Below are 23,464 nucleotides of genomic sequence, written 5' to 3' on the forward strand. Positions count from 1 at the left end.
ATTTAACCACATCACAGATCACAGATCACAGATCTGAGTTTTAATAGAGAGCTTATCTCTATTAATATAACTATCGAGTGGTATTAAATGTAAAATTTTTGTATAAATGACACTTTTCTAAAATTTATTTAAAAAATAAAAACGATTACTCTAATCTTTCCACATTTGATCCCATGAGGAAGTAGTATACGTTCCTGCTTTGTTTAACGATGGTATGAAAAATAAATCTAAATAGTGAGAAAGCTATGCTAAAAGTGAATTAAGGGACTTAGAATGCAAAGCTAATGATTTACATTGCGTTGTCAGATTGTGAATCAATAAAGGCATTTAATTAAACACGCGTTTGCGATTTTAATCAAAATGGGGTTAGACCATTAGACATGCAATACACTTCCTTGTGATCATCTTAGAATCGTTGAGTAAGCTGCAAGTTTTTGTTTATACATAGCATTCAGAAATACAATCGAGAATAGTTTTGTGGTGTATGCATAGATGAAACTTTTCTAAAATTTATAACAAAATTAAAGACGATTAAAACCTGTAATCTGTAATCTTTCCACGTGTAATGTAATTAGAAAGTACAATAAGTTCCTGCTTTGTCTAACAATGGTACCAAAAAGAAACCTGTGCTTAATGATAATTAAGGGACTTAGAAGTCAAAGAAAATGATTTACGTTGTTTAATTTTAAACACTAAGTTATGAACGCAGACGTAATTGGTGCTTTACAGCCATTGTGCAATACTGAGCTCGCGCTTCCTCCCTCCCGGTGCTACCTCCCCCTCTGACACAGCGCAGTGGGTGGCATGCTGTTTTCAGAGCCTCTGGGAAAAAAAGACCTGCTGATCTGTTCTACATACCAGGAAGACAACAGAATATGATTTTATCTATTCGAAACGTGTTGTTTTTATTAAATTCGTGTTTTTTAAACGTTTAAGTAAGAAGTAAAAACCTTACAGTGTAGACAGAGATTCTAAGCTGATCATGAGGAACAAAAATCACCAGTTTTTCGCACATAAAAAGTGGATATTAACTATCGAAACCTTTTTTTATAGCTTTTAAAGTTGTGCAATGTCTAAGTAGGATCACATCATTATATCTCATTTTTGATTTATTTGATTTATTTTGATCGTTTGCCCAGCGTAATTTTAAAGACTTCTACTTGTGAAACTTTTCGCAGCCTGTACATAAAACTATATACACAATACTGCTGACAGCAGGAAAATTCCTATTCTTTACTCAGCAGCTTATTAAAAAAGCGCCCATGGTGTTCAAACCGATTTATTTTACACAGAAGACTGACACAGCTTCGTGCTGTGAATCTGTTTTTCTAAGAAAATATGTGTCTGTGGGGGAAGATGGAGTGTCTTTCACTAGAAGACTTGCCCTATTCTACTTTGAAAATACCTGTGAAACCGGTTTAATTCGGCACAGCCAGCACTCCCGCAGAGAGAGATGAAAACCGTGCAGCACCAGGCGAATGCACAACATTAATGTAGGGGTTTCGTTCGGGCTCACGTGGATTTGCGCCCTACAACCTGCGGTACTGCTGTGAACCTATAGTACGAACATATCACGTTGTGATATTTAGAAATATAAAAAATGTCAATATACTGTAGTGTCCATAATATTTGCTATTTTAGTTTTTCAAAGAAATGTTTATTTGTTAAAAGAAAACTCATAGCGATTTCTGGATTTGAACACCCAACCTCACGCTTATAAATCAATCACTTAAGCTGTCACGCCACCAAGACAAGTCATGTGACACGCACTGAAACAGCAATACACATATCAATATAGAAATATAGTTATACCGTTATTAATTTATTTAGATACGCGAATCCATATTATATTCCCTATTAATTCTAAAAGTATGCTTTTGTTTAATCCGATAACGAGCGTATTTGCAGGAAAGGTTAAAACGATCAATTTTTCACAAAGTATATAAACGTACAGTAATATGGTCAGAAGGAGCACGTTAAAACCTTTCGAAATAACCACATGTAAGACTTTGATGCTTAAAATGTTTAGGGAGAAATGGAATACTGGTGTGTATGTTTTCTTTAAAATACTAAGACCAGCCATATACATTACAGTTTACATAGTGTAATATGTTTATGTTCCTAAATTAATATCTTTCATGAGCATGTGAAAGGCATGGTGAATCGGAGATTCTCAAGACTTACTTTGTATGATTGGAAACGAATGCGTGATCGGATCAACGAAATGCTGAGGTGTTACTTTTTGTCAATGAAAAAATAAAGTATTTTCGTTTACAATGACGGTTAAAAAGAATGTGGACCAGGGTAATACTTTGAGCTTACAGCTTGTCCACGGTCATTAATTATTAATACTATTAGTAATATCTTCGTTAAAGACTTTGATGTATAAAAAAATTCTGCATAATTAAAATATTCATGATAAAGATAGTAGGTTGTGTACTTTTGTCTAACTGAGCAATCTTGCTTTCATAAAATATACCAACTTTGTAATGTATAATGATTAACATGCTGTAATACACAGTTTAAATTTAAAAGTCTAAAGAGTATACAACTTAAATTCTTATTTGAATAAAGATTGTCCCTCAGCAGTGATCAGGATTTGAAACCGGATGTTTTCTGGTGACAGCTCAAATGCTGTACATGAAGTTTAACACCTGAAGCATTGGTAATATGTTTTGTTGACATGATGTTAAAAATAAGGAGGCCATTTAATGATAAATATCAAGGGAAGTGCCTTTGTTGTAGTGAAAATTATTTTGGAAAATGAAAAAAAAATGCTTAATTGTAGCAAATATTCATAAATCAAGTGTTCACACAGAGATAGTGGGTGTCTAGAATGGAAAATCTTTTTTGCCAGTTGTAGAACAAGAAGTCCTGACTAGATTATTTTCAGAAGAACATACCTTTACATTTTGTACATATTGTTCAATATTCACAATTGTTATATTCTAAATAATTACGGTTAATAATGCTAAAATTGTAACATATTCACAGGGTAATTAGTAAGCTTTTTCTAATTTGGCATCTAGTGAAGATGCAATGAATACTATTTGCATTTTAAAAGGGGATACAGTACATAGTTATAAAATAAACACCAACAATGCAAAACATTACAAATAATAATATGAGATGGTTTTGTCTAGTATTTTGATAATTCACAATATGTATGGCCTTTTTAAAGTAGATTTAAATCAAATCTGGCTGTCATAACAAATGAATTTGACATTCCTGGTCCAGACAATGAATCGTTGCTTCTGTAAAAGAAAAGCCACTCACTGGACTTTAAATTACGTAGGAGTAAAAATAAATAACCAACACACACAAAAGCAATTTGTGATATGAAATTATAACCGAGAGAAGGAATTGTGATGTCTAAATAGATTTGCTGTTTTTCAAATGACAATTTATTTTCCTTGAAGAATTTTACATGAAATGATCCTGGAAATCCAAATGAAATGTCTGTGAATGCATTTTACATCTATACTGTAAATATAGTAAAATACACATTTGCATTAATCCATATTACAGAGTACATATTGACATAATTTATAGTGTATATAATTAGAAATGATCTTTAATTAATTTAGTTCAAGAAAGGCCTTGTGCTACATATTATCTACAGTGCAAGTTTGTGAATAAACCTGCTTTAGGTACAGCATTAGCAGACTGCATCCGTTTTTCCCATCAATCTTGCCAAGCTTAATAACTGCTGGTGAGAAGCAGCTTAACACTGCCATCACCATTCTTGACATTAAGGATAGTGATAACTGAGCTATGTCTTGTGTTGTTTTCACTTGACATAATATACATTCATACCCTGGTATAAGGACATGAATTTGTACTGTGTAATTCGTTATAAGAACAACATTTCACTAATCTGAATTTTGAAGTTTGAAAGTGACCAACTTTGGCCACCCAACAGCTGCTTGTTTCTGTGCGTGTTCAAGGCATTGTGGTTAAGAACGCAGTGAGGCAGCAGTGCTTTGTTTACAATCACAACGAAAGCTTGTGCTCTCATTTTCAAAGTGTTTTTTTTTTTAGTTGTTTGGAGTTGCTGTTCATTATGGGGTCTTTAGGAAGAGATAAAGATTGTTTAGCGTAATAGTCAACAACAGTATGCACATCATTCCAGCCGATCGCTTGGATAGAGATCTATTACGAAAGAATGAAGTGTAAATATGATATTATTAATTATTTTACACTTATACAGTAGTTGTCTTATTTGAGTAGAACTACGTTGTTCACTAAGCTTGCTATAATAGTCTATATGGTATTATATGTTTAAGGTGGTTTTTGAGTGAACTTGTCTTCGGCTTGGAATGGGGTGGAATTTTCCCCATAAGAAATAATGGAATTTTTATTTTTGGTTCACGATCTCCCGCCTTCCCAACAGATTTTCAGGAACAAATTAGGTTCGGATACCGGGATATAAGTTTATTGGTTTTATACCATAAAACAAATTTTTCCACATATATGCACGTAAATTCTTTCTTGCAAATTCCAAGCAGGATGTGATGTTTTCTCAGTAATACTTTCTTCTTGCCACTTGCCACTCTAACATATTGACCAGCTTTAACTCATGGACATTTTCTCCCATCTCAGCCACTGAACTGTACCGATTTCTCTGCCAAGGCACCACTGGTCTCACAGTGAAAGCCCTATCCAGTTTCCTTCTTGCCCAGCTGCCCAGTTAGGAAGGACAAACTGATCTAAGCACTTATAGCTTCCATTTCTTAATAATCAAGTTCCCCTTTCTCAAGGGGATATTATCTTTAATATTTTCTTTAAGACTTTTATCTGTATTTTCTTTAAGATGAATCTCCTTAGTATCCAAAGCTGAATCTTTGCTTGAAACTTTTATTTACTTATTCTAAGATCATACGAAAACCTATTATTGCACAGAGACAGAGGCCACTTAACTTATTTTGTGACTCGTTAAAGTAATTCTGTGCACCTTCTGTAATGGCTTCTCCATTTTTATTTATATAAAATATCTTCATACTTCTTTCTTTTTATTTTGTTTTGAATGCATAGAGTAGGCTGTGAATGTAACGAGAATTGATTGCTACTTCATAGTGTGATGACTATAAGCTTTAAAGGAACAAAATGTAAAAACTGTGCAAGGCACCCTGAAATGTACAGTACATGGCCAGCATGACCATTATCTTGCTCATAAGAAATAATCAATCGTACTGAAATTAGATGAGATACATATTACACTGAAGGTCATTGGAACTTTGTTGAAAAATCAGGACATTTAAAAGTTCAAAAGAAAACATAGCAACAATACAGTAAAGGAAATGGATCATTACCCTGCCAGAAGGAAGGCTGCAGGACTCCAGTGCAGTTTCAACACGCTTTCTATCCGCAGAAAACATCCGAAAGATGCTGTAGAAAAGGAGTAAGCCCTGTTAATAATCCTACCAATCTGTCATTCAATCTTCATAATTCACTGTTACTAAATACATGCTGGGCCAAAAAGACCCTGATAAAAAACTAGCTTAATTTCTCCAAATAAGTTGAACAATTCAAAATAAAGGTTTTGAGTTATATTTGCCCCTGTAATTACCGTTTTTAAATTCCCACCCCACTTTTTATGGTATTCAATGCAATTTATGAACATTTGTTTGCACAGTTAACTGTATGTTATGAAGAACTCAGTAACTGAGGATGAATAAATTAAGAATATGACAGCATAATTCATCATTTTATACAGTGTCAAAGTAATTTAAATACGTTAGTAAACTATTAAGACTGTGATAATTTACAATTACGTATGTCTTCAAAGTAACTATATGTGACACAAATAGTTGGTATGTAGAAGTAAATGAACTAAGTACTAAGCATGTGACAATACTGTTTACAATGTCTTATTTCACTATAACAAAACACCATGCCAGTTTACTAGTTTTATGGTGGAATACATCATATGAGGTCAATGACTTGATAAACAGGGGCAGCAGGGTAAACATTATTATTGAAACAACATTTGCATTGTTTTTGTTTTCCCACAAGGCAGTTTTTTATTTATTCAATCTCCTTTGTTTAACACATAAACCTCAAAGTAAATCAACAAAACATCTTTATCTTGAGAAAGTAGGGCAATTGTGAGCAATGTCAAAAACTACAATTAAATATTCTATTAGTATAAATCAAGTATAACACAGCTGTCAGCATAAATAAATCAGGATCCTGGAATCCAAGTTGAAAGCAGGTATAAAAAGAATTAATTAAGTGTCTAATATGTTGTAAGGACAATGCACCTGTTTTTTATGATATTTTGAATAGATCAAGGCAAAAATAGTAGACTGCTGTTTAAAAATGGCCAAATGTTTAGGACAAAGTAAAACATAAATTCAACCATTACATTTTAAACACTTAAAAGAAGTTCAAATTGAATTTGACCACTTAAAAAGTTTATCACTGTTTTCACCACAGAAATCTGAAGCATGTGTATAAAATATTTTGTTGCTAAAGATTGCATATCTGTATAACCCAACTATTGTCCACAATACAGATTTATATATTTATTTGAGGAAATCAAACCAAGTTCAGATTAATTCCACTCAGCTCACATTTTTTCTCCTCTACACATTTTTATTTTTGCACTAAAACAGCTCCAGGTAATACAAATAATAATTGCCGCTTACTGTAACACACTGCTGTTTACATTAAGAAGTTTGATTATGTGGTTGGCTAGATTTATCATTTCCTCTCCCAATTACAACATCAAAAAGCATCAAGAGTTACAAATACATTTTCTCTAATATAAACATAAAATGAAGCTGAATCATCTTTATTGCATCAACTCACAAAAGCAAATATCTTTTCAAGCATGCAGAGCACAACTTACTTCTTTACGGGAATACGTCCCTCTGGGGTTAGCTGAAGTTTAAGTCGTGAATATCTGTTAAAAGAAAAAAAAAATGTTATTTCAAAATTCAGTTTTCCTGAATGTAATTGAATAAATGACAGAAACTTATAACTTAAAATCTTTATGTTTTTTTTTCATAGGCTCTTAATACAGTATGTTGCTTATCACTCATGAGCACACATGTACTTCTTATATATTGACTATACTGTATACCTGTATACATTATATAGCATGTTAGGTACCTGTATTGGAGGTCAAAAAATGAGAGATAAACTAAACAGAATATGTCTCAAAGTATTTTAAGACACAAACTGATTTTAACACAATTTGAGGGTTTCAATCATTAATTAAAGATACTTTGAAATCAGGAGCCACCGTTTCCTTTACATTAACAGTTTTGAATTATTTCCTTAATCATTCCTAAATAATTATCTCAATCTCATGATACCATAGAGCATTTAATTGTAGTATATCTTGAGATGTTTTAGAGATATATTAATATTATGATTATACTGTATGCAAACCTACTTAATAAAATACATCAAATGCATTTTCAGATATTTTTAAAACTGTGTTAAATTATTTTAGATAAAATAAGATATCCAGATATTTTAGATAAATAGATAAACTGTAGATCAATAGAAATTAATCCACACTTTTCCTGAGGATTTCTCAGATTTCTATTAATTTCAAAGTCACTGAAAGATACCTAAAAATGGCATACAGAGTCCTTGGGGATAATTTGTTATTCATTTAAGTTTTATTGCAATATCTTAAGAAAAACATCCTAAGATTTGTTATACAGTATCTTTAGTTTTCAGTAAAATTGATCATTTCATTATTTCATTTGTTACATCAAAATATGCTGATATACAATGAAAAAATTAAAACATAGATACAATAGTGTATTGACATTTTAAATGGCGACAGGTATATCGATTGTTTAATATTAGTAATATTGTAATAATGTCCAATGACATGACAAAATCCTAAGCATCATTTCATAAAAATATCAGGTGTTCAGTATTTAGTAAAATTAGGTGAGTGAGAATCTGTAAGAATAATCATTCAAAAATGAATTATTTTAATTAACACACAGAAAGCAAAAGATAATAGCATTGTTTGTTCCTCTAATAAAGATCACATGGTTGTTATCAGCATGACTAAAGCTCACCTAGCTGTTAAATACCATAAATTGCCCACTGGGCAAGATATGTTTTGCAGATCACCTCATGGAAACCTGGAAACTGACAGGCTACATTCTGGAAGGCAACGAGTCTTCATACCAATACATCGTCCTGAGACTGACCATCACATCTGCCTAATCCATTTGTTTAACTGTTTCAGACTGTAGTGACCAGAACACTAGAACCTCTAGGATGAACTAACCAGAGCATCTGCAGAATGGCTGTAGCTCAGTGTCTGCATGAAAATAATCAGCCTGTTTGGAGGCTGTTTAGGCTAACATGTTGAAAGCTGACACAACAACAAGCTGAGTAGTTAAACAAAAGTTCAGGAGAAAGTAGAATTGTACTCTTGTACTTCACTCTTTTGCACATTTTTTGGCTGTTGAGCACTTTTTTGCACACATTTTTTGTACTCCTTCCTCCACCCTATCTTCACAGCCTCCTTAGTTCGTGTTTGGCAAGTAAGATGGGTTTTGTCAGCAATGACCTAATGGTCAAGATTATTTCCTCAGGCATGTTAACTGCAAATATTAATATGTTAAGCATGAAAGCCCTTTACATTTTGTTATATTGTTCATTCAAATTTGATTGAACGGTCTTTTGTAGACCTGAGATCATTTGATGTGATGGCATAGAGAACTGTGCAATGTTTTGTCTTTTGCCTTTTTGCACTTGACAGGGGAAGACAACATGTGTGGAAATGTTTTGTTGAGATTTATGCTTAATGTTGTGTTAATCAAACCAACCAATTAGGCAGTGCAAGTGTACAGTAGTAACTTGGGGTACAATCTTGTAATACAAAAAAATGATTTTGTTACTTTATTTAGGGCAATTTTACTGTTCATCAATACACCGATAAAGGCCTTGAACGAACAGTTTTTACATTCTTGTAAGCCAATCTGAAAATGTTTCCCACAGGACTACACAAGATCACATAGGGCTAGGATAATAATAGAACATGATATGGAAACCATTGGCCAACAGGCATTTCTGCACAGAAAGAGTGACACAGCTATGTTCTCTCCAGAGGCTGATCGGGTTCATGCATGAACACTTCCAAAATTGCGTTAATGCTCAGAGAGGTCATACATTATACTACATCTAAAATGTTTTACATCTGTGTGTTGTATATCATTGCTGAAAAGATGATATGGTGATCTGGATTTTTATTTGTAATTTCTATGAATTTGCTTGCAATCTGTATAACGTATCTGTAATTTGCTGTCATATCTTTGTAATACAGTTCTTTTAAATTCTTTAAACCTTTTTTATCATTTACATCAGTATATTTCAGATACTTTTAAATAAAAAAAATGAAATGTTTCTCTAATTTCTTTAGACTTCTTCAGAACATCTTCAATACATTTGGTTTTGTCTCACTGCTAAATATAATAATGGTAAAAAATCATTAAACACAGTTATTTCCCTTTATTAGAAGGGAATAAACCGGAAGATGCAACAAGTTCATTCGGTCAGTACTTTAATTTAAGTGGCTGTTCAAAAATAATTAATGCAGATTATTCACTCAACCTCCTAAATTTGTTGTCTGCTCAGAGCACAGTCAAAACAATAAAATTTAATTGACCTACAATGACTGCCTCATCTAGTACTCTCAGGTTTAATAACAATGCCACTGAATTTAATGGTATTGCAGAAAACATAGCAAATTTAAGAGTTATACACTGGATTCTCAGTCTCATTATAGATTATAGGAAAGCTACCTTTTGTAAGTTAAAGAAAATATTTTTAGTTTGCAAGTCTTCTGATCAACAAGATCATGTATGACAGTAACTTATATGACATATTTACATCACATATATATATATATATTGGGATATTTATTATAATAATATCACCAATAGGACATTTGCATAGGCAAATGTTACATTTTAGGACACATCTGTGAATATTTTTTCCACATTTGAAATTAAGCACTAAAAATAGAAATTTTGAAAAAACAAAAAACAATAAATGGTATTAAAAAAGAAAAGATATGGAAGTCTGGGCACATATTTTTGTAAGTTGGCTGCCAGGTCTATGAACTTTTTCATGGACACCTTTATCATGTAATGTAACTTTTTAAAGGAGATCAAAGCCACAGAGACAAGCAATATGTGACAAAATTCTCATTGTTCTCCTTTCTTTTATTTAGATATGTCTCTTCCAATGCATATCACTACAACAGAAATGCTCTGCTAAGAAAGGGGAACTTATTTATTCCAGTACTTTGTATCCAGCAGATGTGTCTGGTATGCTACATCAATCATTTGCTGAAGTCTGCATTTAAAGATCTACCGCCTTCCATACGAGTAGTTTAAAAGCAATTGCATTTCCTCCAATATTCTCAACGTTTATTATCGTATTTAATTTGTTTTGTTCAATGGAAATCAATTAAATGCTTTACTGCCTCAATCAAATGTATAATATTCATTATTAAAAGGCCTCACTCTCCTCTCTTGAGTGGGAAGAATGGTGTGGTGAAGTACACTATACTTATACACACCAAACGTTAACGGTGTTTACAGTCAGTCATGGCAGTGGTGGAGTGGGAAATGCAGATAGATGCTATATACTGTATTTTGATTATGATTTTGACAATGACACTTAATTGATATCAACAATGTCTGCCACCTCTTGCTTTATACTATTAGATGCTTGCCCAAGGTGAAAGGTATGAATCGCTATTGCATATAAATTGAAGCACCTTATGCAGCAACACATTGTCATTTTCCTAAAGATGTCAGACAATCCTGGTAAAAGAAAGTAGTAAACAGCTCACTAGTAGTGTTATGCACACATGCACCTGAGAAAAAATAACTCCCTAAGCCAACGATATTTCTATTGTAGTAGAAGTTCTCTGCACAATCATAGAAACTTTTGATAGGTTTATGTCCAGAAAATGACAATACTAAAATTTCAGTGATGCCAGGTTTACAATTAGGTGCTTCAAGAATAACCAGATACCTGAATAGACATATGGATAATGAATGCTGTGGTAATCTGTTCAGATTTAATTAAGAACTACTACTGACTGCTGCTGCAGTACATAGTGCTGCTCAAAGTACAAAAGCTTCTGTTACAGTACATTCAAGTTCTATTTACAGCACTTACGCTTTTTCCAGGCAGGATTCTCTGGACATGTTCTGTGTCAGCAAGTTTGATGCCAGTGCAAACAGCTCATCAGCCCATTCCTGAATTAAGATGTGAGAAAAAAAAAGTTTTGTTTAATCTACAATCTAACAACAGTGAAGCTTTTAACATGTTGAACAGCTTCCAAAAAAGTACAGATGTGGAAAACAGCCAAGGATACCTGGGTAATGTTATTACTCCATGACACCTGTACTTCTCTTGGGTTATTCATTGCCTGCCATTCATTCTGACATCAGATATCTATTTTTACCACTTTGAGTAGTTAACATTAAAGTGGAACATTGGGCCCAAGTGAGTGAAGTTTTTTTAATGTTACGTTTGCGCTTAATTGTATTAGTAATGTGTTTAAACCAGGCTATTTGTAGCAAAAACTGTCACTTTTTTTCTGAAAATAAATCACCATCGATATTTATTGCATTGCATTCATTGCATGGTATTATGAATGTGGTAGGCGGTAGCATGAATACAATAGAGACTAAGATTCAATTCCTTGGTGTGACACTGCTGTTGTGCCCCCAATAAAAAATAACTGCCTAAGTCACCTCCTCTATATGTTAATGTACTGTGCTTCCAGACAAAATAGTAACACTTTCACTGCACAACCATGTAAGCATTTTATAGTTTTTTTCATGATGGTTGTTCAGAAGAACTACAATAATTTTTCAGGAATGCTGTATCTGTAGTAGAGAGTATGACTAGATATCTAAATAGGCATATTCTGGAACAATGGAACCTAATCATGGTCCTGGAAGAACCAATGTGGCAGATAAATAATTATATAATTGTATGTTTATATACTTATTTAACTCCATGCACCTACTGTATAATGAGAACAATGTAAATAAATCCAAGGAAAACTCCATGTAAGAACAAATGAAGAAATGAAAAATAATTAGTTCGAAGGCACAATCAGCAAAATCATTTAATATAGTGAAACATCTGGGCACAAATTCAAAACTACTGTAGCTTCTCGGTGGATTGTTTCTCTGTATAAAATATATAAATATTCAGTACATTACAGCATGGAAAACAGAACTTGTAAGCCAGAATGTGATTGCTGACTCTCATGAATCCTTCAATTAATGTCTTGAACCAGTTAGTAACTCTCAAATGATCAAGTTGGGCAAAATCCACATATTTTTTTTTATCATTATATTGCTATTCTACTTATTGTACATTTAATACATGACAAAATCTCATTTGAACAACAATATACTTGTGTGCTCACTCTTTACTTGAATTTGACATGAAAGACACTGTAAACAAACTATTAGAGGAATTAGCTTTTTCCTCTGCAGAATGTACAATAACTATCCATCACATTTCATCATTATTACTAACTTTATGAGGAAAGGAAAACAGAAATTAATTAGAAGCTGCCTTAAACTGGGAGAGATTGTTATTCATCCATTGTTATTTTGTGAGCAACATCATCAGCATACAGTATAATTGTATCATCTTTTCTTGTAACATGCCCCACTATGGACTGAACAAAGTGGTTAGAAAATGGATAGAAGGATATTTTTATAACTGTAACAATTTCTGCTCAGGTGTGATCATGGGTTCATTAGCCCATCGGTTCCTATACTGACTGGCTGGGAGTTCCCAGCAGTAAAATACAATTAACTGAGCACTGCCAAGTTTTTGTTTAGAAGCTGACTGAAGCATCCCAGTCACTGTCAAATTTGTAAACTTGATAAACTAACATCTAATTATTCCAAATTCAAACTAATAAGCAGGCTTATTCAGTGAAAATTGTTTCCCACTGAGTAAAGACAATTAAGCACTTTGAGAAGTTAGTTTTTAAAACTCTATATAAAGTAAAGTTTACTGTAACAAATATTAATCCATTTACAATGGATTACAATTGAAAACATTTGAGTAGGGAGCTGCATCAGCATGCAGAGGCTGCAAAGGAATGGGTAAAGTTCATTACGAGCTGAAAGGTAAAAAAAGAAAAAAACACTTTTGTTTCAGCTGTGGAGCCTTCTTCAAGTATGAGGAAGAGAGAGAAAGCAGCAAATATATAAGGCACAGGAGAACAAAAAACAGAGCACATAAAAAGGGGTGGGGACTAGGGGGAAATGTGCATAAATCAATTGAAAGGGAAGAAAAGGAGAGTTGGGGGAAGCCGGAATCTGTAGATGAGTGGAGAGGATTTAGAAGGAGATGAGTCTGTTGTTGAAAGAAGGAGGAAGGTGTGATCCAAGTTTAAGGATATTTTTGGGGGTTTTGGATGTCTTTCTGCAATTGGAGTTCCAAAAGCCCTGCGTTAGGGCGCAGACAATGTGTTCAGAAACATTGTGTCAGAATTGAAATGGCAACTATCGGTTTGGATCTTTGATCCTCACACCTCTGACGTGTTCCCTGATATGGTGTGGCAGTCTTCTTTCTGTCTCACCAATGAATCATGATAGCTTTTTAAGAAACTGCTACTAAGATATTAACATTTTTATACTTCTGTTTGTCAATGGTTTTGATAATGAAAATGACTGGTTTACCATAATCTGTTGCACACAATTAAAATTGAGCAGTTCAAAAACTATTGTAGACATTTACAAAACTCATTTAAATGACATTAACTTGTCCATTAAGCAGGCTACACTCCACTTATGATGAATAAGGTAATCAGATTAATTGGTAGAGAAAGTGTCATCTAACTAAAGAGAACTATGTAACATATCTAAATCCCCACATTCCATATACAGTTTTTAGAGCTTTATTGACATACTAATATTTAGAAATATGACATGGAATTTAGTGAATTTGTACATTTAGGGTATATTTAACAAGCTACCTGTTTGTTGACAACTCCTGGTGTCAAAAGTTACAGTATATGGTTTCTGGAAATAAAGTCATATGGTTTCTGGAACTTCATGCAGTGCTTTGGACCCTATTATGCTTACATTCCAAAATATAGGAAAATTAAGGTAAGCTTAAAAAATTTCAAAGCTTATGCATCTTAATAACTCCCACCTAATCAATTTCGACCCAGCTGATCTTCCATGACAAGATAGTGCATGTGTTTTCTCAAAACAAATACAGATTAATTCTATTTTATATCTGGAACAACTCATGGGTTAATTTCAGACTGATTCCCAGGCCTATACTTATGAACCATGCAGAAGCACAAATTTATTTTTAAACTGTACAGTATGTAGCCTCCTTTTAAATCTAAGAGAAAATATGATATGTGTCAACATTTTGTGTAGGGAAGTCAAAAACCTCAGTGTACATTCTAGATTAATATCTAATCTTGATTCTGGGGGAACCACTTTGTTCTGTTTTATTTCTGTCCAGACAAGGTCTTAATTTCAGACTAATTAATTTCAGTTTTCTGTTTGAAGTATACTTTTAAACTTACTGTCAGAATCTAAAACACTGAATTGAATTAATATGTGGTATTAACTTTACAACAAATCCTGAATAACAATTAGACTTCAGCAGTTAGAAAAAAAAAACACTAATTGTGGGAGTTTTTGATACATTGTCATTTCAACCTGTGTCTGCATACTATTAATTTTTAATAAGAGTTCTTTAGAAAGCTATAATGCAGCAATAATTTAAATAGAGTAACAGAGTTCTGCTCATTATATTGCTAGGAGATGACACACATAAAGGAGAGTATCTGTGAGACCATATCCTCAATGAATAGAACTGTTAGAAATAAATCAATTGCTTCAATTAGCTTAATTAGTTAAGAGCTTAGTTTAAATGAAAATCAGAAAACACATGGGTGCTTCGAGTCCAGGACTGGGACAGAGTGCTCTAGATCGTACTTATGATCATTTTCTTGTGTTTAAATGATGGTAGTATAGAATATATTACAAGACTGTGCATGCCAATAGAAACCCCAGGGACAGAGATTTTCTATATATAGAATATCTGCTATTGGCTGCCATGGAAAACAGCTTCCCATTGCTCACAGGGGCAAATGGTGATCTTGCTATAGTACACTAATGACAGACATCTCATACAAGTTATTATTTCAAACATAATGTGCTCTGTAACATATTGCTTTGAAAGAAATCAAAGTTTAAATACAACTACAAGACTTTACAGTTCAGTACATATATACACAATTGACTTCCAGAAATTATTTAACATATTATTAACATCTATATACTGTATAGATCTATAATGTGACTGATGAGAGGACTGAGAAGTAAATCATAAATGTTATAAAAATATACATTTGGGTAATTAAAGATTTGTTTTTTGCAAAGCTCACACTGACATATGTCACAAAACCTAAATACAATTTCAAATTACAGAATATATTGACCTTTTTTTTAAATGTGTCCTTAAGCATAATTATTTTGTGAGCAGCTAAAGGAAAACTAGCCTATGGCCAATAAACAAGCATCACATGATTCAGGTACTGAATTGTGCTGCAAACCTACTGTATGACAAGAAATTCACTCAGTTTGGGAGCTGTTCTATGTTCTCACTTCAAGACCCTCTAAGACCAATGGGCAGGACTATCACTCCCTCTCCTGATCTTCAGCAAGAAAGCTGGAAGGAGGGCTACCAGAGGGAGGTTATACAGTATAGTTAAATGTGCAGCCAATCAAAACATCACCATAGGTCATAGATAGTGGGACATCCTAATCCTTGATCAAAAAGTAAAGCGGGTAATGAGTGGACATTTAGAGTATAGTGGTATCCGTCCTCACAAATTAAACTCACAAAACAAATCCAACTTATCAGGTGAAAATGCCTCTCTGAGTTTGGTGTGCCTCCACTAGACAGGAAATTTGATGCTATATTGAGGGTCTTCAGCAATTGACACAAAGGTTAAAGGCCTATATCGCAGCTTGAATAGGCTGAAGTTTGAGTAGGCTTCTACTGATGTAGGACAGATTATACTAAAGTTAGTGTGTAATACCCTTGTGGCTCACAAAAAAACTGTTTGCATTCTTATCAGTAACAGCTACAATTTTCTAAGCTAAGAAATTTCCTTAGTCTAAGAGAAAGTGCTGTCTATAAGTTATTTCCTTAGTTTTAGAGAAAGTGCTTTCTGACACTTGTGTTAATTAATTTGCTATATAACGTCTGTCTGTGCATCTGAGGGTCATCACATTCGATTAGCATCCCTCAAACTTTTCAGAATCCAACTTTCTGAATCTGACCAGCAAAGCAAATTTTAACACAATTGGTTAAAAGGGCTGACTGCAAAGAAAAAGAAGAGATAATGCAGGGATAATTGGTGTGAGGGGGTTAGGTAACTGAAGATTATGCACTGAAAGGACTAAGACAAAAACCTACAGTACCAAATATGATGTAATGCTAACAAGTGTGAATTGATCCAAGCAGGGTAGAAACAAGCACTATATTTATCACATACTGTAAGTAGTTCTGAAATGCAGGAAACAACCAGTGAAAGGAATATGGGTGTTTATGTATTTGCCTCTTCACATCACAACCATGTAGGGAAAAAAGTAAAAAGCAAACAGAATGCTTGGGTATATAGCAAAAATTCTGAAATTTTAAGAGATTTAATAGAATTGTGCTATTATATACTCTATATAAAGCTTTACAATAGTTTAGTAGACTCATTTTGAACAGACTCTTACACTTTTGTCAATATACTGTAAACCCAAAAGGATATTATAACCTTAGAACAGTGGTTCTTAAACTGGTACGCTTACCAGGAGTGGTACGCGGAGCGCCGCCAGCTGGTATGCCATATGACCCTGGAACTTTATTGTGTGCACTGAAAAATCGTTTTCATATTGTCTATTTTAAGACGTGTCGAATACGCAGCCTATGTACTACAATACAGTGCGCGCTAACACTTGAGTGGACACAGAGCTACAATGTAATTCTATTCCATTCTATAGGAATGCATGCTAGGAACGTAAGTGACCAATTGTATTTAAAAAAACTTATCTCCAGCAAATAGAGAGGTAGGAGAATGTGCGTGATTTTGGAACAGTGCCAATGTTGTAAACACAGAAATGCATAGAAATGCGTGCTAGGAACGCTGGTAATCTTGTGAGCACAGGAAAGCGTGATAGATAACAGAAAAATATTTAAGAACTGTTAATATTTAATATTAGGTTAATTTGAGAAAATACACCTAGCGTCTCTGTTTCGCTCCCATGCGCATGAAATAAAAACTTCTTTTAACTTCTGAGACAGACTCCTGAAACGGGGAAAAATGCAAGCTTGCAGATTGCTAAAGCAGGTAAGCCCCACACTATTTTTGATGAACCTTATTTACCGTTGGCAAAAGAGCTGACACGTATTATGTGTGGAGAAAAAGCTGCTAAACAGCTCGACCTGCTGCCCCCTCTGAAAAGACAGTCACTCATATAGAATTATTGAAATGGCAGATGATATCAAAAGTACGCTGGTAGAGCACGTTAAGATGAGCAGATGCTTTTCACTGCAATTAGATGAGTCTGTAGTCGATTTGGCCAATTCGCTCGTTTATGTTAGATACAATACGAGTTTGAGGGTACGTCCCATGAGGACTTTCTGTTCACATATTTCAGCTTCTGAATGAATTTATCGAAGAGAATGGCATTGACTGGGTAAAATGCGTCGGAGTTTGTACAGACGGTGCTAATGCGATGACAAGCCGACACAGCGGTGTAGCTGCACGAATTAGAGAGGTTGCTGCAGAAATGAATGGACGCATTGCAACATTCACCGTGAGACCTTTGCCGTCAAGAAAATGCCTGACGATTTAAAATCTGTTAGACTCTGTCGTGAATTGTATCAAGGCTCAAAAAATGAATTCACATCTGCTTTGCTCAACTAAACGGGCTAACCTCTCACTGAGATGGTGCTTTTTTATTGTTTATTTTTATTTGTTGTTGTTCCTGTTTTTTTCTGTAAAGGGCTTTAAGAAGCCACCTTTAAAGGTGCTTTATCAAATAAAGTTTATTATTATAATATGTATTATATGTGTGTGTGAGTGTGTGCGCACACACACACTCACACACACACTGGTTTGATCAGGAGTGGTACTTGCTCCAAAAAGTTTGAGAACCACTGCCTTAGAACGAGTTCATAGAAGAGCAACAGGATTTGTTGGTTCAAGCACCAGGAAGATGCAGTTCACAGTAACTGTACAAACATTTAAAAAAATTAAATTGATCCAGTCACTACTACAGGAGTCACAAATCCCCTAGAACAAAGGAGATTAAAATATGATTTGAACCAAATATAAAATATTGTACTGATAGGGTCAACTCAGAGGTATACTTCAAACCCAGTAGCAAAGACATAGGGTAACAATTGGATAGAATTTGGGAAATTAAAAATTAATTTAGGAGAATGTGAAACACTCCCATTCTCACAACACTTTATATAAAGAATTGTTGTTGTCTGAGACAAGGGCTGTGGGTGTCCGACCAGGTAGTTAAGACCCAAACTTTGAGCTTCAACAACAAGTAGCCAGATTACATTTTAGACTCACTCAGCTGTTAACCACACAAAAAAAGATATAGCTTGCTTTTATTCAATGAGATGTCATTACAGAAAATTAGCCCCTTTAAAATGAAAATTTACAGTACCCTGAGATTGTTTCTGTCCATTTCATGATATGAAAGAAAATACTGCACTTCTTTGAATATAACATTTTTATGATATTGATTTTTTAAAAACATATATTTTAATATGCCATCTTTAGAGTAGCCATTACTGTTTATAGCTATTAGGCACACTTGTGTACACCCAGTATTTAATGTATTGATTTTTTCAGGTCTTCAGACTTTGAAGTAGCCAGATCAGCTTCAGACTGATCCGCAGGGTAGTCAGTTCATTCTTTTTCTACTGTGAATTCCACTGGGCCACTGGGATTTTGCTGTTCTTTTTGATATTTTTTTTAGAATTCTCATTAAATATCCATTGCACATTATGTTTAATGTTTAATATGTTTATCTCCAGAAACGTTGACAAAAACAAAATGAAAATACCTTTGCAACTTCTTCTTGAAATGACATGAAGTTCAGGTAGGTAATATTAACCATATCAGGGCCACACACCACAGTCAGCATTTTGTTCTCCAGCCGCCCTCCCATATTCCCCACATCCAGCAGCTCTCGTAGTTTGGCATCCTATAAATAAAATAAAGGTACAGTACAAGATTAGTACTCTTTAGCATCAACAACAGAAGCAGGTAAATTCATCGGCTTTTGAAAATCTTTGGTCATGTTCTAGATTGTAGCCACAGTAGTGGGAGCCTCTTATTAAAAGCCAGACATCAAATGGGAAAAGACTTGAATGCATATACCTTTTTCCTGACCTTCAGAAAAGATACCTTTTTGGTGGTACTAAACCCTGGTTCTGGAACTCATTTATTTTCATTCCAAATGAGTTATTTAGTTGGATGGGGTTAACAATTAATATCAACCCTAAAGATGCATTAAATGTAAAACATTCAAAAAAGAAACATAATGTGACAAAAGAAGGCAGCGACCTCTTTATAATTAAGTTGAGGAGAGAAGAATGCCAAATTTCTTCACAGAACAGAATACTTCAGAAAGCAAAAATGAGGTATAGAAAATGTTGAAAAGAGTTTTGTGAGTAAGAATTTAAACTCTAGGGGTCACTTTGCAACAGTTTTAACAAAAACCAGATGACACAGGGGACTGGGGTTGAGAATCTTTGCTTTACATGTAAATTTAACCTTCTGTCTGAGACTGTTGTACTGATATATAAAACATTTAGGGGGTTAAACTAACCTGCTTTTACCTAAAAGTAGGATAAACAATCAACCTTCATTTACACATGTGATGCAACCACATTACATTTTGAAACATGTCAATATATGGGTAATGTACTTTAACCTTAAACTTTGAACAGTTGCAATAGCAATATCTGTTCATAAATAAAACAGTGGACAAGTTCAACACTTTCTTTAGTTACAGTACATGAACTGTTTTGTAACAGAAACATTTGACTAAACAATGACGAAACTAGAAAAAAGAATAAGAATATTGTATTTAGATAAAATTGTTATGATAATTATGTCTATTCCAATCAGACATTGATGTTTTTTTCGGGTAAAATGAATAGGATTTTTTTATACAGCCTTCCTGATGGCAATGGCAGTAATTCATTCCAGTCAGAGCCTGAGTTTACTTAAACCCAGTAGGATAACACAAAGAAGCAAGACAGAAAATGAAAGGAAAAGACATCGGAGGCTTGGTTTTCCTTGTGGACAAAATTTGGGCAGATTGCCAATTATTCAGTTAATGAATTAGGTGGGCAGTTTCTCGACAGAGAAAAAATCAGGTTAGATGATACAATGTGCTTATTTCATTGTCTTTTTATTGTCATGTCAAGCCTTCAGGAACATTAAAAAACACATGAAGGATATTCTCAATAAAGTGATCCCCCTTAAACCCGCTAACAAAAATGTTTGCCAATACACTTATTTCATGAAAAGAAAATGTACATACAGATGCAGCCATTCAAAATGCGTGCGTTATTTTGCGGCATACCCCGGTGGGCGTGTCGCGGCATCACGCAGTGTCACGCAGTGTGACGTGGTTAATCGCGCGTCATTTGACGCTCTGCCGGAAACTATCCGGCGTCACCTTGTAAAACCGCCAGGGGGAGCTTAACCTCTCATGTACAGCATTTGAGCCTTTAATTTTGAACAGTGTATTACAGCATGTTAATCTTCAGTCATTAAAATGTTGGGTATATTTTATGAAAGCAAGATTGCTCAGTTGGACAAAAGTACACAACCTACCTTTATCAGAAATATTTATGCATCAAAGCCTTTACCGAAGATATTACTAATAGTATTAATAATGGATGACTTTGGACAAGCTGTATACTCAAAGTATAATTTCTTTAGCACATTTGTACAAGCACTTGGAATCTGTCCAAGCCATACTTTGTCAGGCATTTTGTTTTACTTCAACGGGCATAAAAACTTCCTTGCTTTTAACAGGGCGTTTCATAATTTCTAACTACGAAAATGATTTAAAATGCGACACCTATCATTCAACTAGAGCTTAAAATATCACAAGGAAAAATACACACCGGTATTCCATTTCTCCCTAAACATTGTAAGCTTCGAAGTCTTTAACTAACGTGATACCGGAGTCAACAAGCATACTTTTAGAATTTGATTAAAAGGGAATATAATATGGAATCGCGTATCTCAAGAATTTAATAACGGTATGATTATATCCGTGTACTGCGGCAGGGCTGTGTAGGGCTGTTTCGCCTGCCTGCTCATGCGAGCTGACTGTAGCCGACTGGTCTAGGTGCGTGCCTGCCAACGGGCAGGGTGTGTGCTCGAATCCAGCTGGTGCTGAACCTTCCAGTTTTATTTATTTATTTTTTAATCGCGTAACATATTACCGTATGCAAACTGTACTGTATACAGTATGTATATGTATATTTAATGTCTTAACTGTGCCCGTTTAATTGAATTTTAAAAAATTATTTAACACGAACATTAAGCTGTTTACATCTTCCGCCTGAGAACAGTCACCCGTTGCTACCCAACGCAGAATGGTGATTGGCTGACACCATCTGACACCCCTCTGATTGGAGAAAAAAGACGTGCTAGTTTGCTATACATACTGTAACAGGAAGAGGATTTCTTTCTATTCAAAACGTGTATTTTAAAAGTTTAAGAAGTAAAAACCTTACAGCGTACACAGATTTCTAAACTGATCAGGATCGTTATCTTTGTCTTATGCATAATAATATTCACCGCTCTGTGCAGCAAATTAATAATAAACTTTATTTTATATAGCGTTTTAAACGAATAAGTAATTAGATTGCTCATAAACCTAATCACTTGCTTTTTCTTTTTATTTAGGCTCAGATTTCAACTATAGATCGTATTATTAATAACCATAATAACAACCAACCAACAAAAACAACCATATAAACATAATACCAACCAAAAACATAGATAACAACCACAATACAAAATCAAATATATCAAACCATTTTACTCTCGCAAAGTCCTCCAATTATCATAATCCCGCCCCTTATGCAAAACCAAACCTTCCTCCCATCCCAGTTTATCCTGTTTATCATAAACAAAATCCACCTCAATTTTCAACATAAAGCATTACACAAAATCAATACCTCAACACTCCATACTCAACAACGATAATTCACAAACAGCCAGAACATGTAACTACACATTCCCAAACAGACCTAATTTCCATAGCCCCGCCCCTTATGCAAAACCAACATCCCTCCCCTGTTCTCTCTCTCCCCTGGCGGTTGTAATTGTTTTTATTTTCAAATAAATTTTAGCAAAGTCATGCATTTTAAAAATCTTAAGATTTTTATATTTATGTCTTTATTTAGTGGTTTTATTAGTGACAAAGGCTAAACTTTCTTGGAAAAATGTCTTTTATGTAAACCATGTTTGCTATTTATTCATTCAGGGCTAAAATATGTTCATTGTATTCTAATGAAAGAAGGGTTCCTTTCGCCGTAGTCGGGAGCCTAGCCTTTAACTAGTAAGTACTGTACTTACTGGGTTTTTGAGGGGGGGGGGAGAAAAATCGTTTTCCCAGCCTAACAGTATTGTTTTTAACCTGTAAATTTGCTGGACAGAGAGGTGAACATTATTACACAGAAGACAAAGATAGCGATTTACGTTGCATTGTGTATCGTGCTGCTTTAATACAGTTTTAAATAATTGGAAGTCTAAACAGTATCAGCTTTATTTATGGGTTTTAAATAAAGGTGATTTAAACGCGATTTAAATCAATATAAATGTTTATATTGTAACGCATAGGTGACTATTCATTGTTATTAAAATGACTTAAATTCGATCATGTTGTGATATTTAGAAATATACATTTGTTTGGTGCGAGTGAAGTTTTATTTAATCTCTGAGCCATACTGATTCTTCTGGAAGCCAGTTTCCGCCAGGGAGTAAAAAAAAACACACTATGGTATTCTCTCCAATGCAGTGCAGTTAAAAACATACCTCTGATGCTGCTCCTAAATGAATATCGTTTATGACCATCAGAAGCTTTATGCTCCTTTTCTTTTTTCCAGTGGATTGAACAGGGAGAGGCATTTCATGATGTACTTTTCACTGATGAAACAACAGTGGCTCTGGAACAGTTTTCAACCATGTCGTTTTATAAAAAGGGGAGATATGTACACGTTACTGAAGCTAAACGTTTAGCCTTTGTCACTAATGTAAACACTAAATAAAGACGTATAGAAATCCCTACGTTACAGACTGTATATGGCTGGTATTGGTAGTTTAAAGAAAAAATACACACCAGTATTCCACTTTCTC

General features: G+C 34.1%; 1 protein-coding gene across 1 annotated transcript in view; it reads right to left on the reverse strand.

The window, feature by feature from the left end:
- The window catches only part of plcb1 (phospholipase C beta 1), a 366,687-nt gene that overhangs the window by 124,099 nt on the left and 219,124 nt on the right, over positions 1-23,464 (reverse strand). The window contains exons 4-7 of the mRNA XM_088933143.1: positions 19,140-19,280; positions 11,173-11,252; positions 6,854-6,907; positions 5,313-5,388 (exon numbers count right to left, since the gene is read on the reverse strand). Coding sequence (XP_088789269.1) covers positions 5,313-5,388; positions 6,854-6,907; positions 11,173-11,252; positions 19,140-19,280 — 351 coding nt within the window. The remainder of the gene's footprint in view (positions 1-5,312; positions 5,389-6,853; positions 6,908-11,172; positions 11,253-19,139; positions 19,281-23,464) is intronic.

This window comes from Atractosteus spatula, chromosome 2 (assembly GCF_055471065.1).
Source record: "Atractosteus spatula isolate fAtrSpa1 chromosome 2, fAtrSpa1.hap1, whole genome shotgun sequence".
Lineage (NCBI taxonomy): Eukaryota > Metazoa > Chordata > Actinopteri > Semionotiformes > Lepisosteidae > Atractosteus > Atractosteus spatula.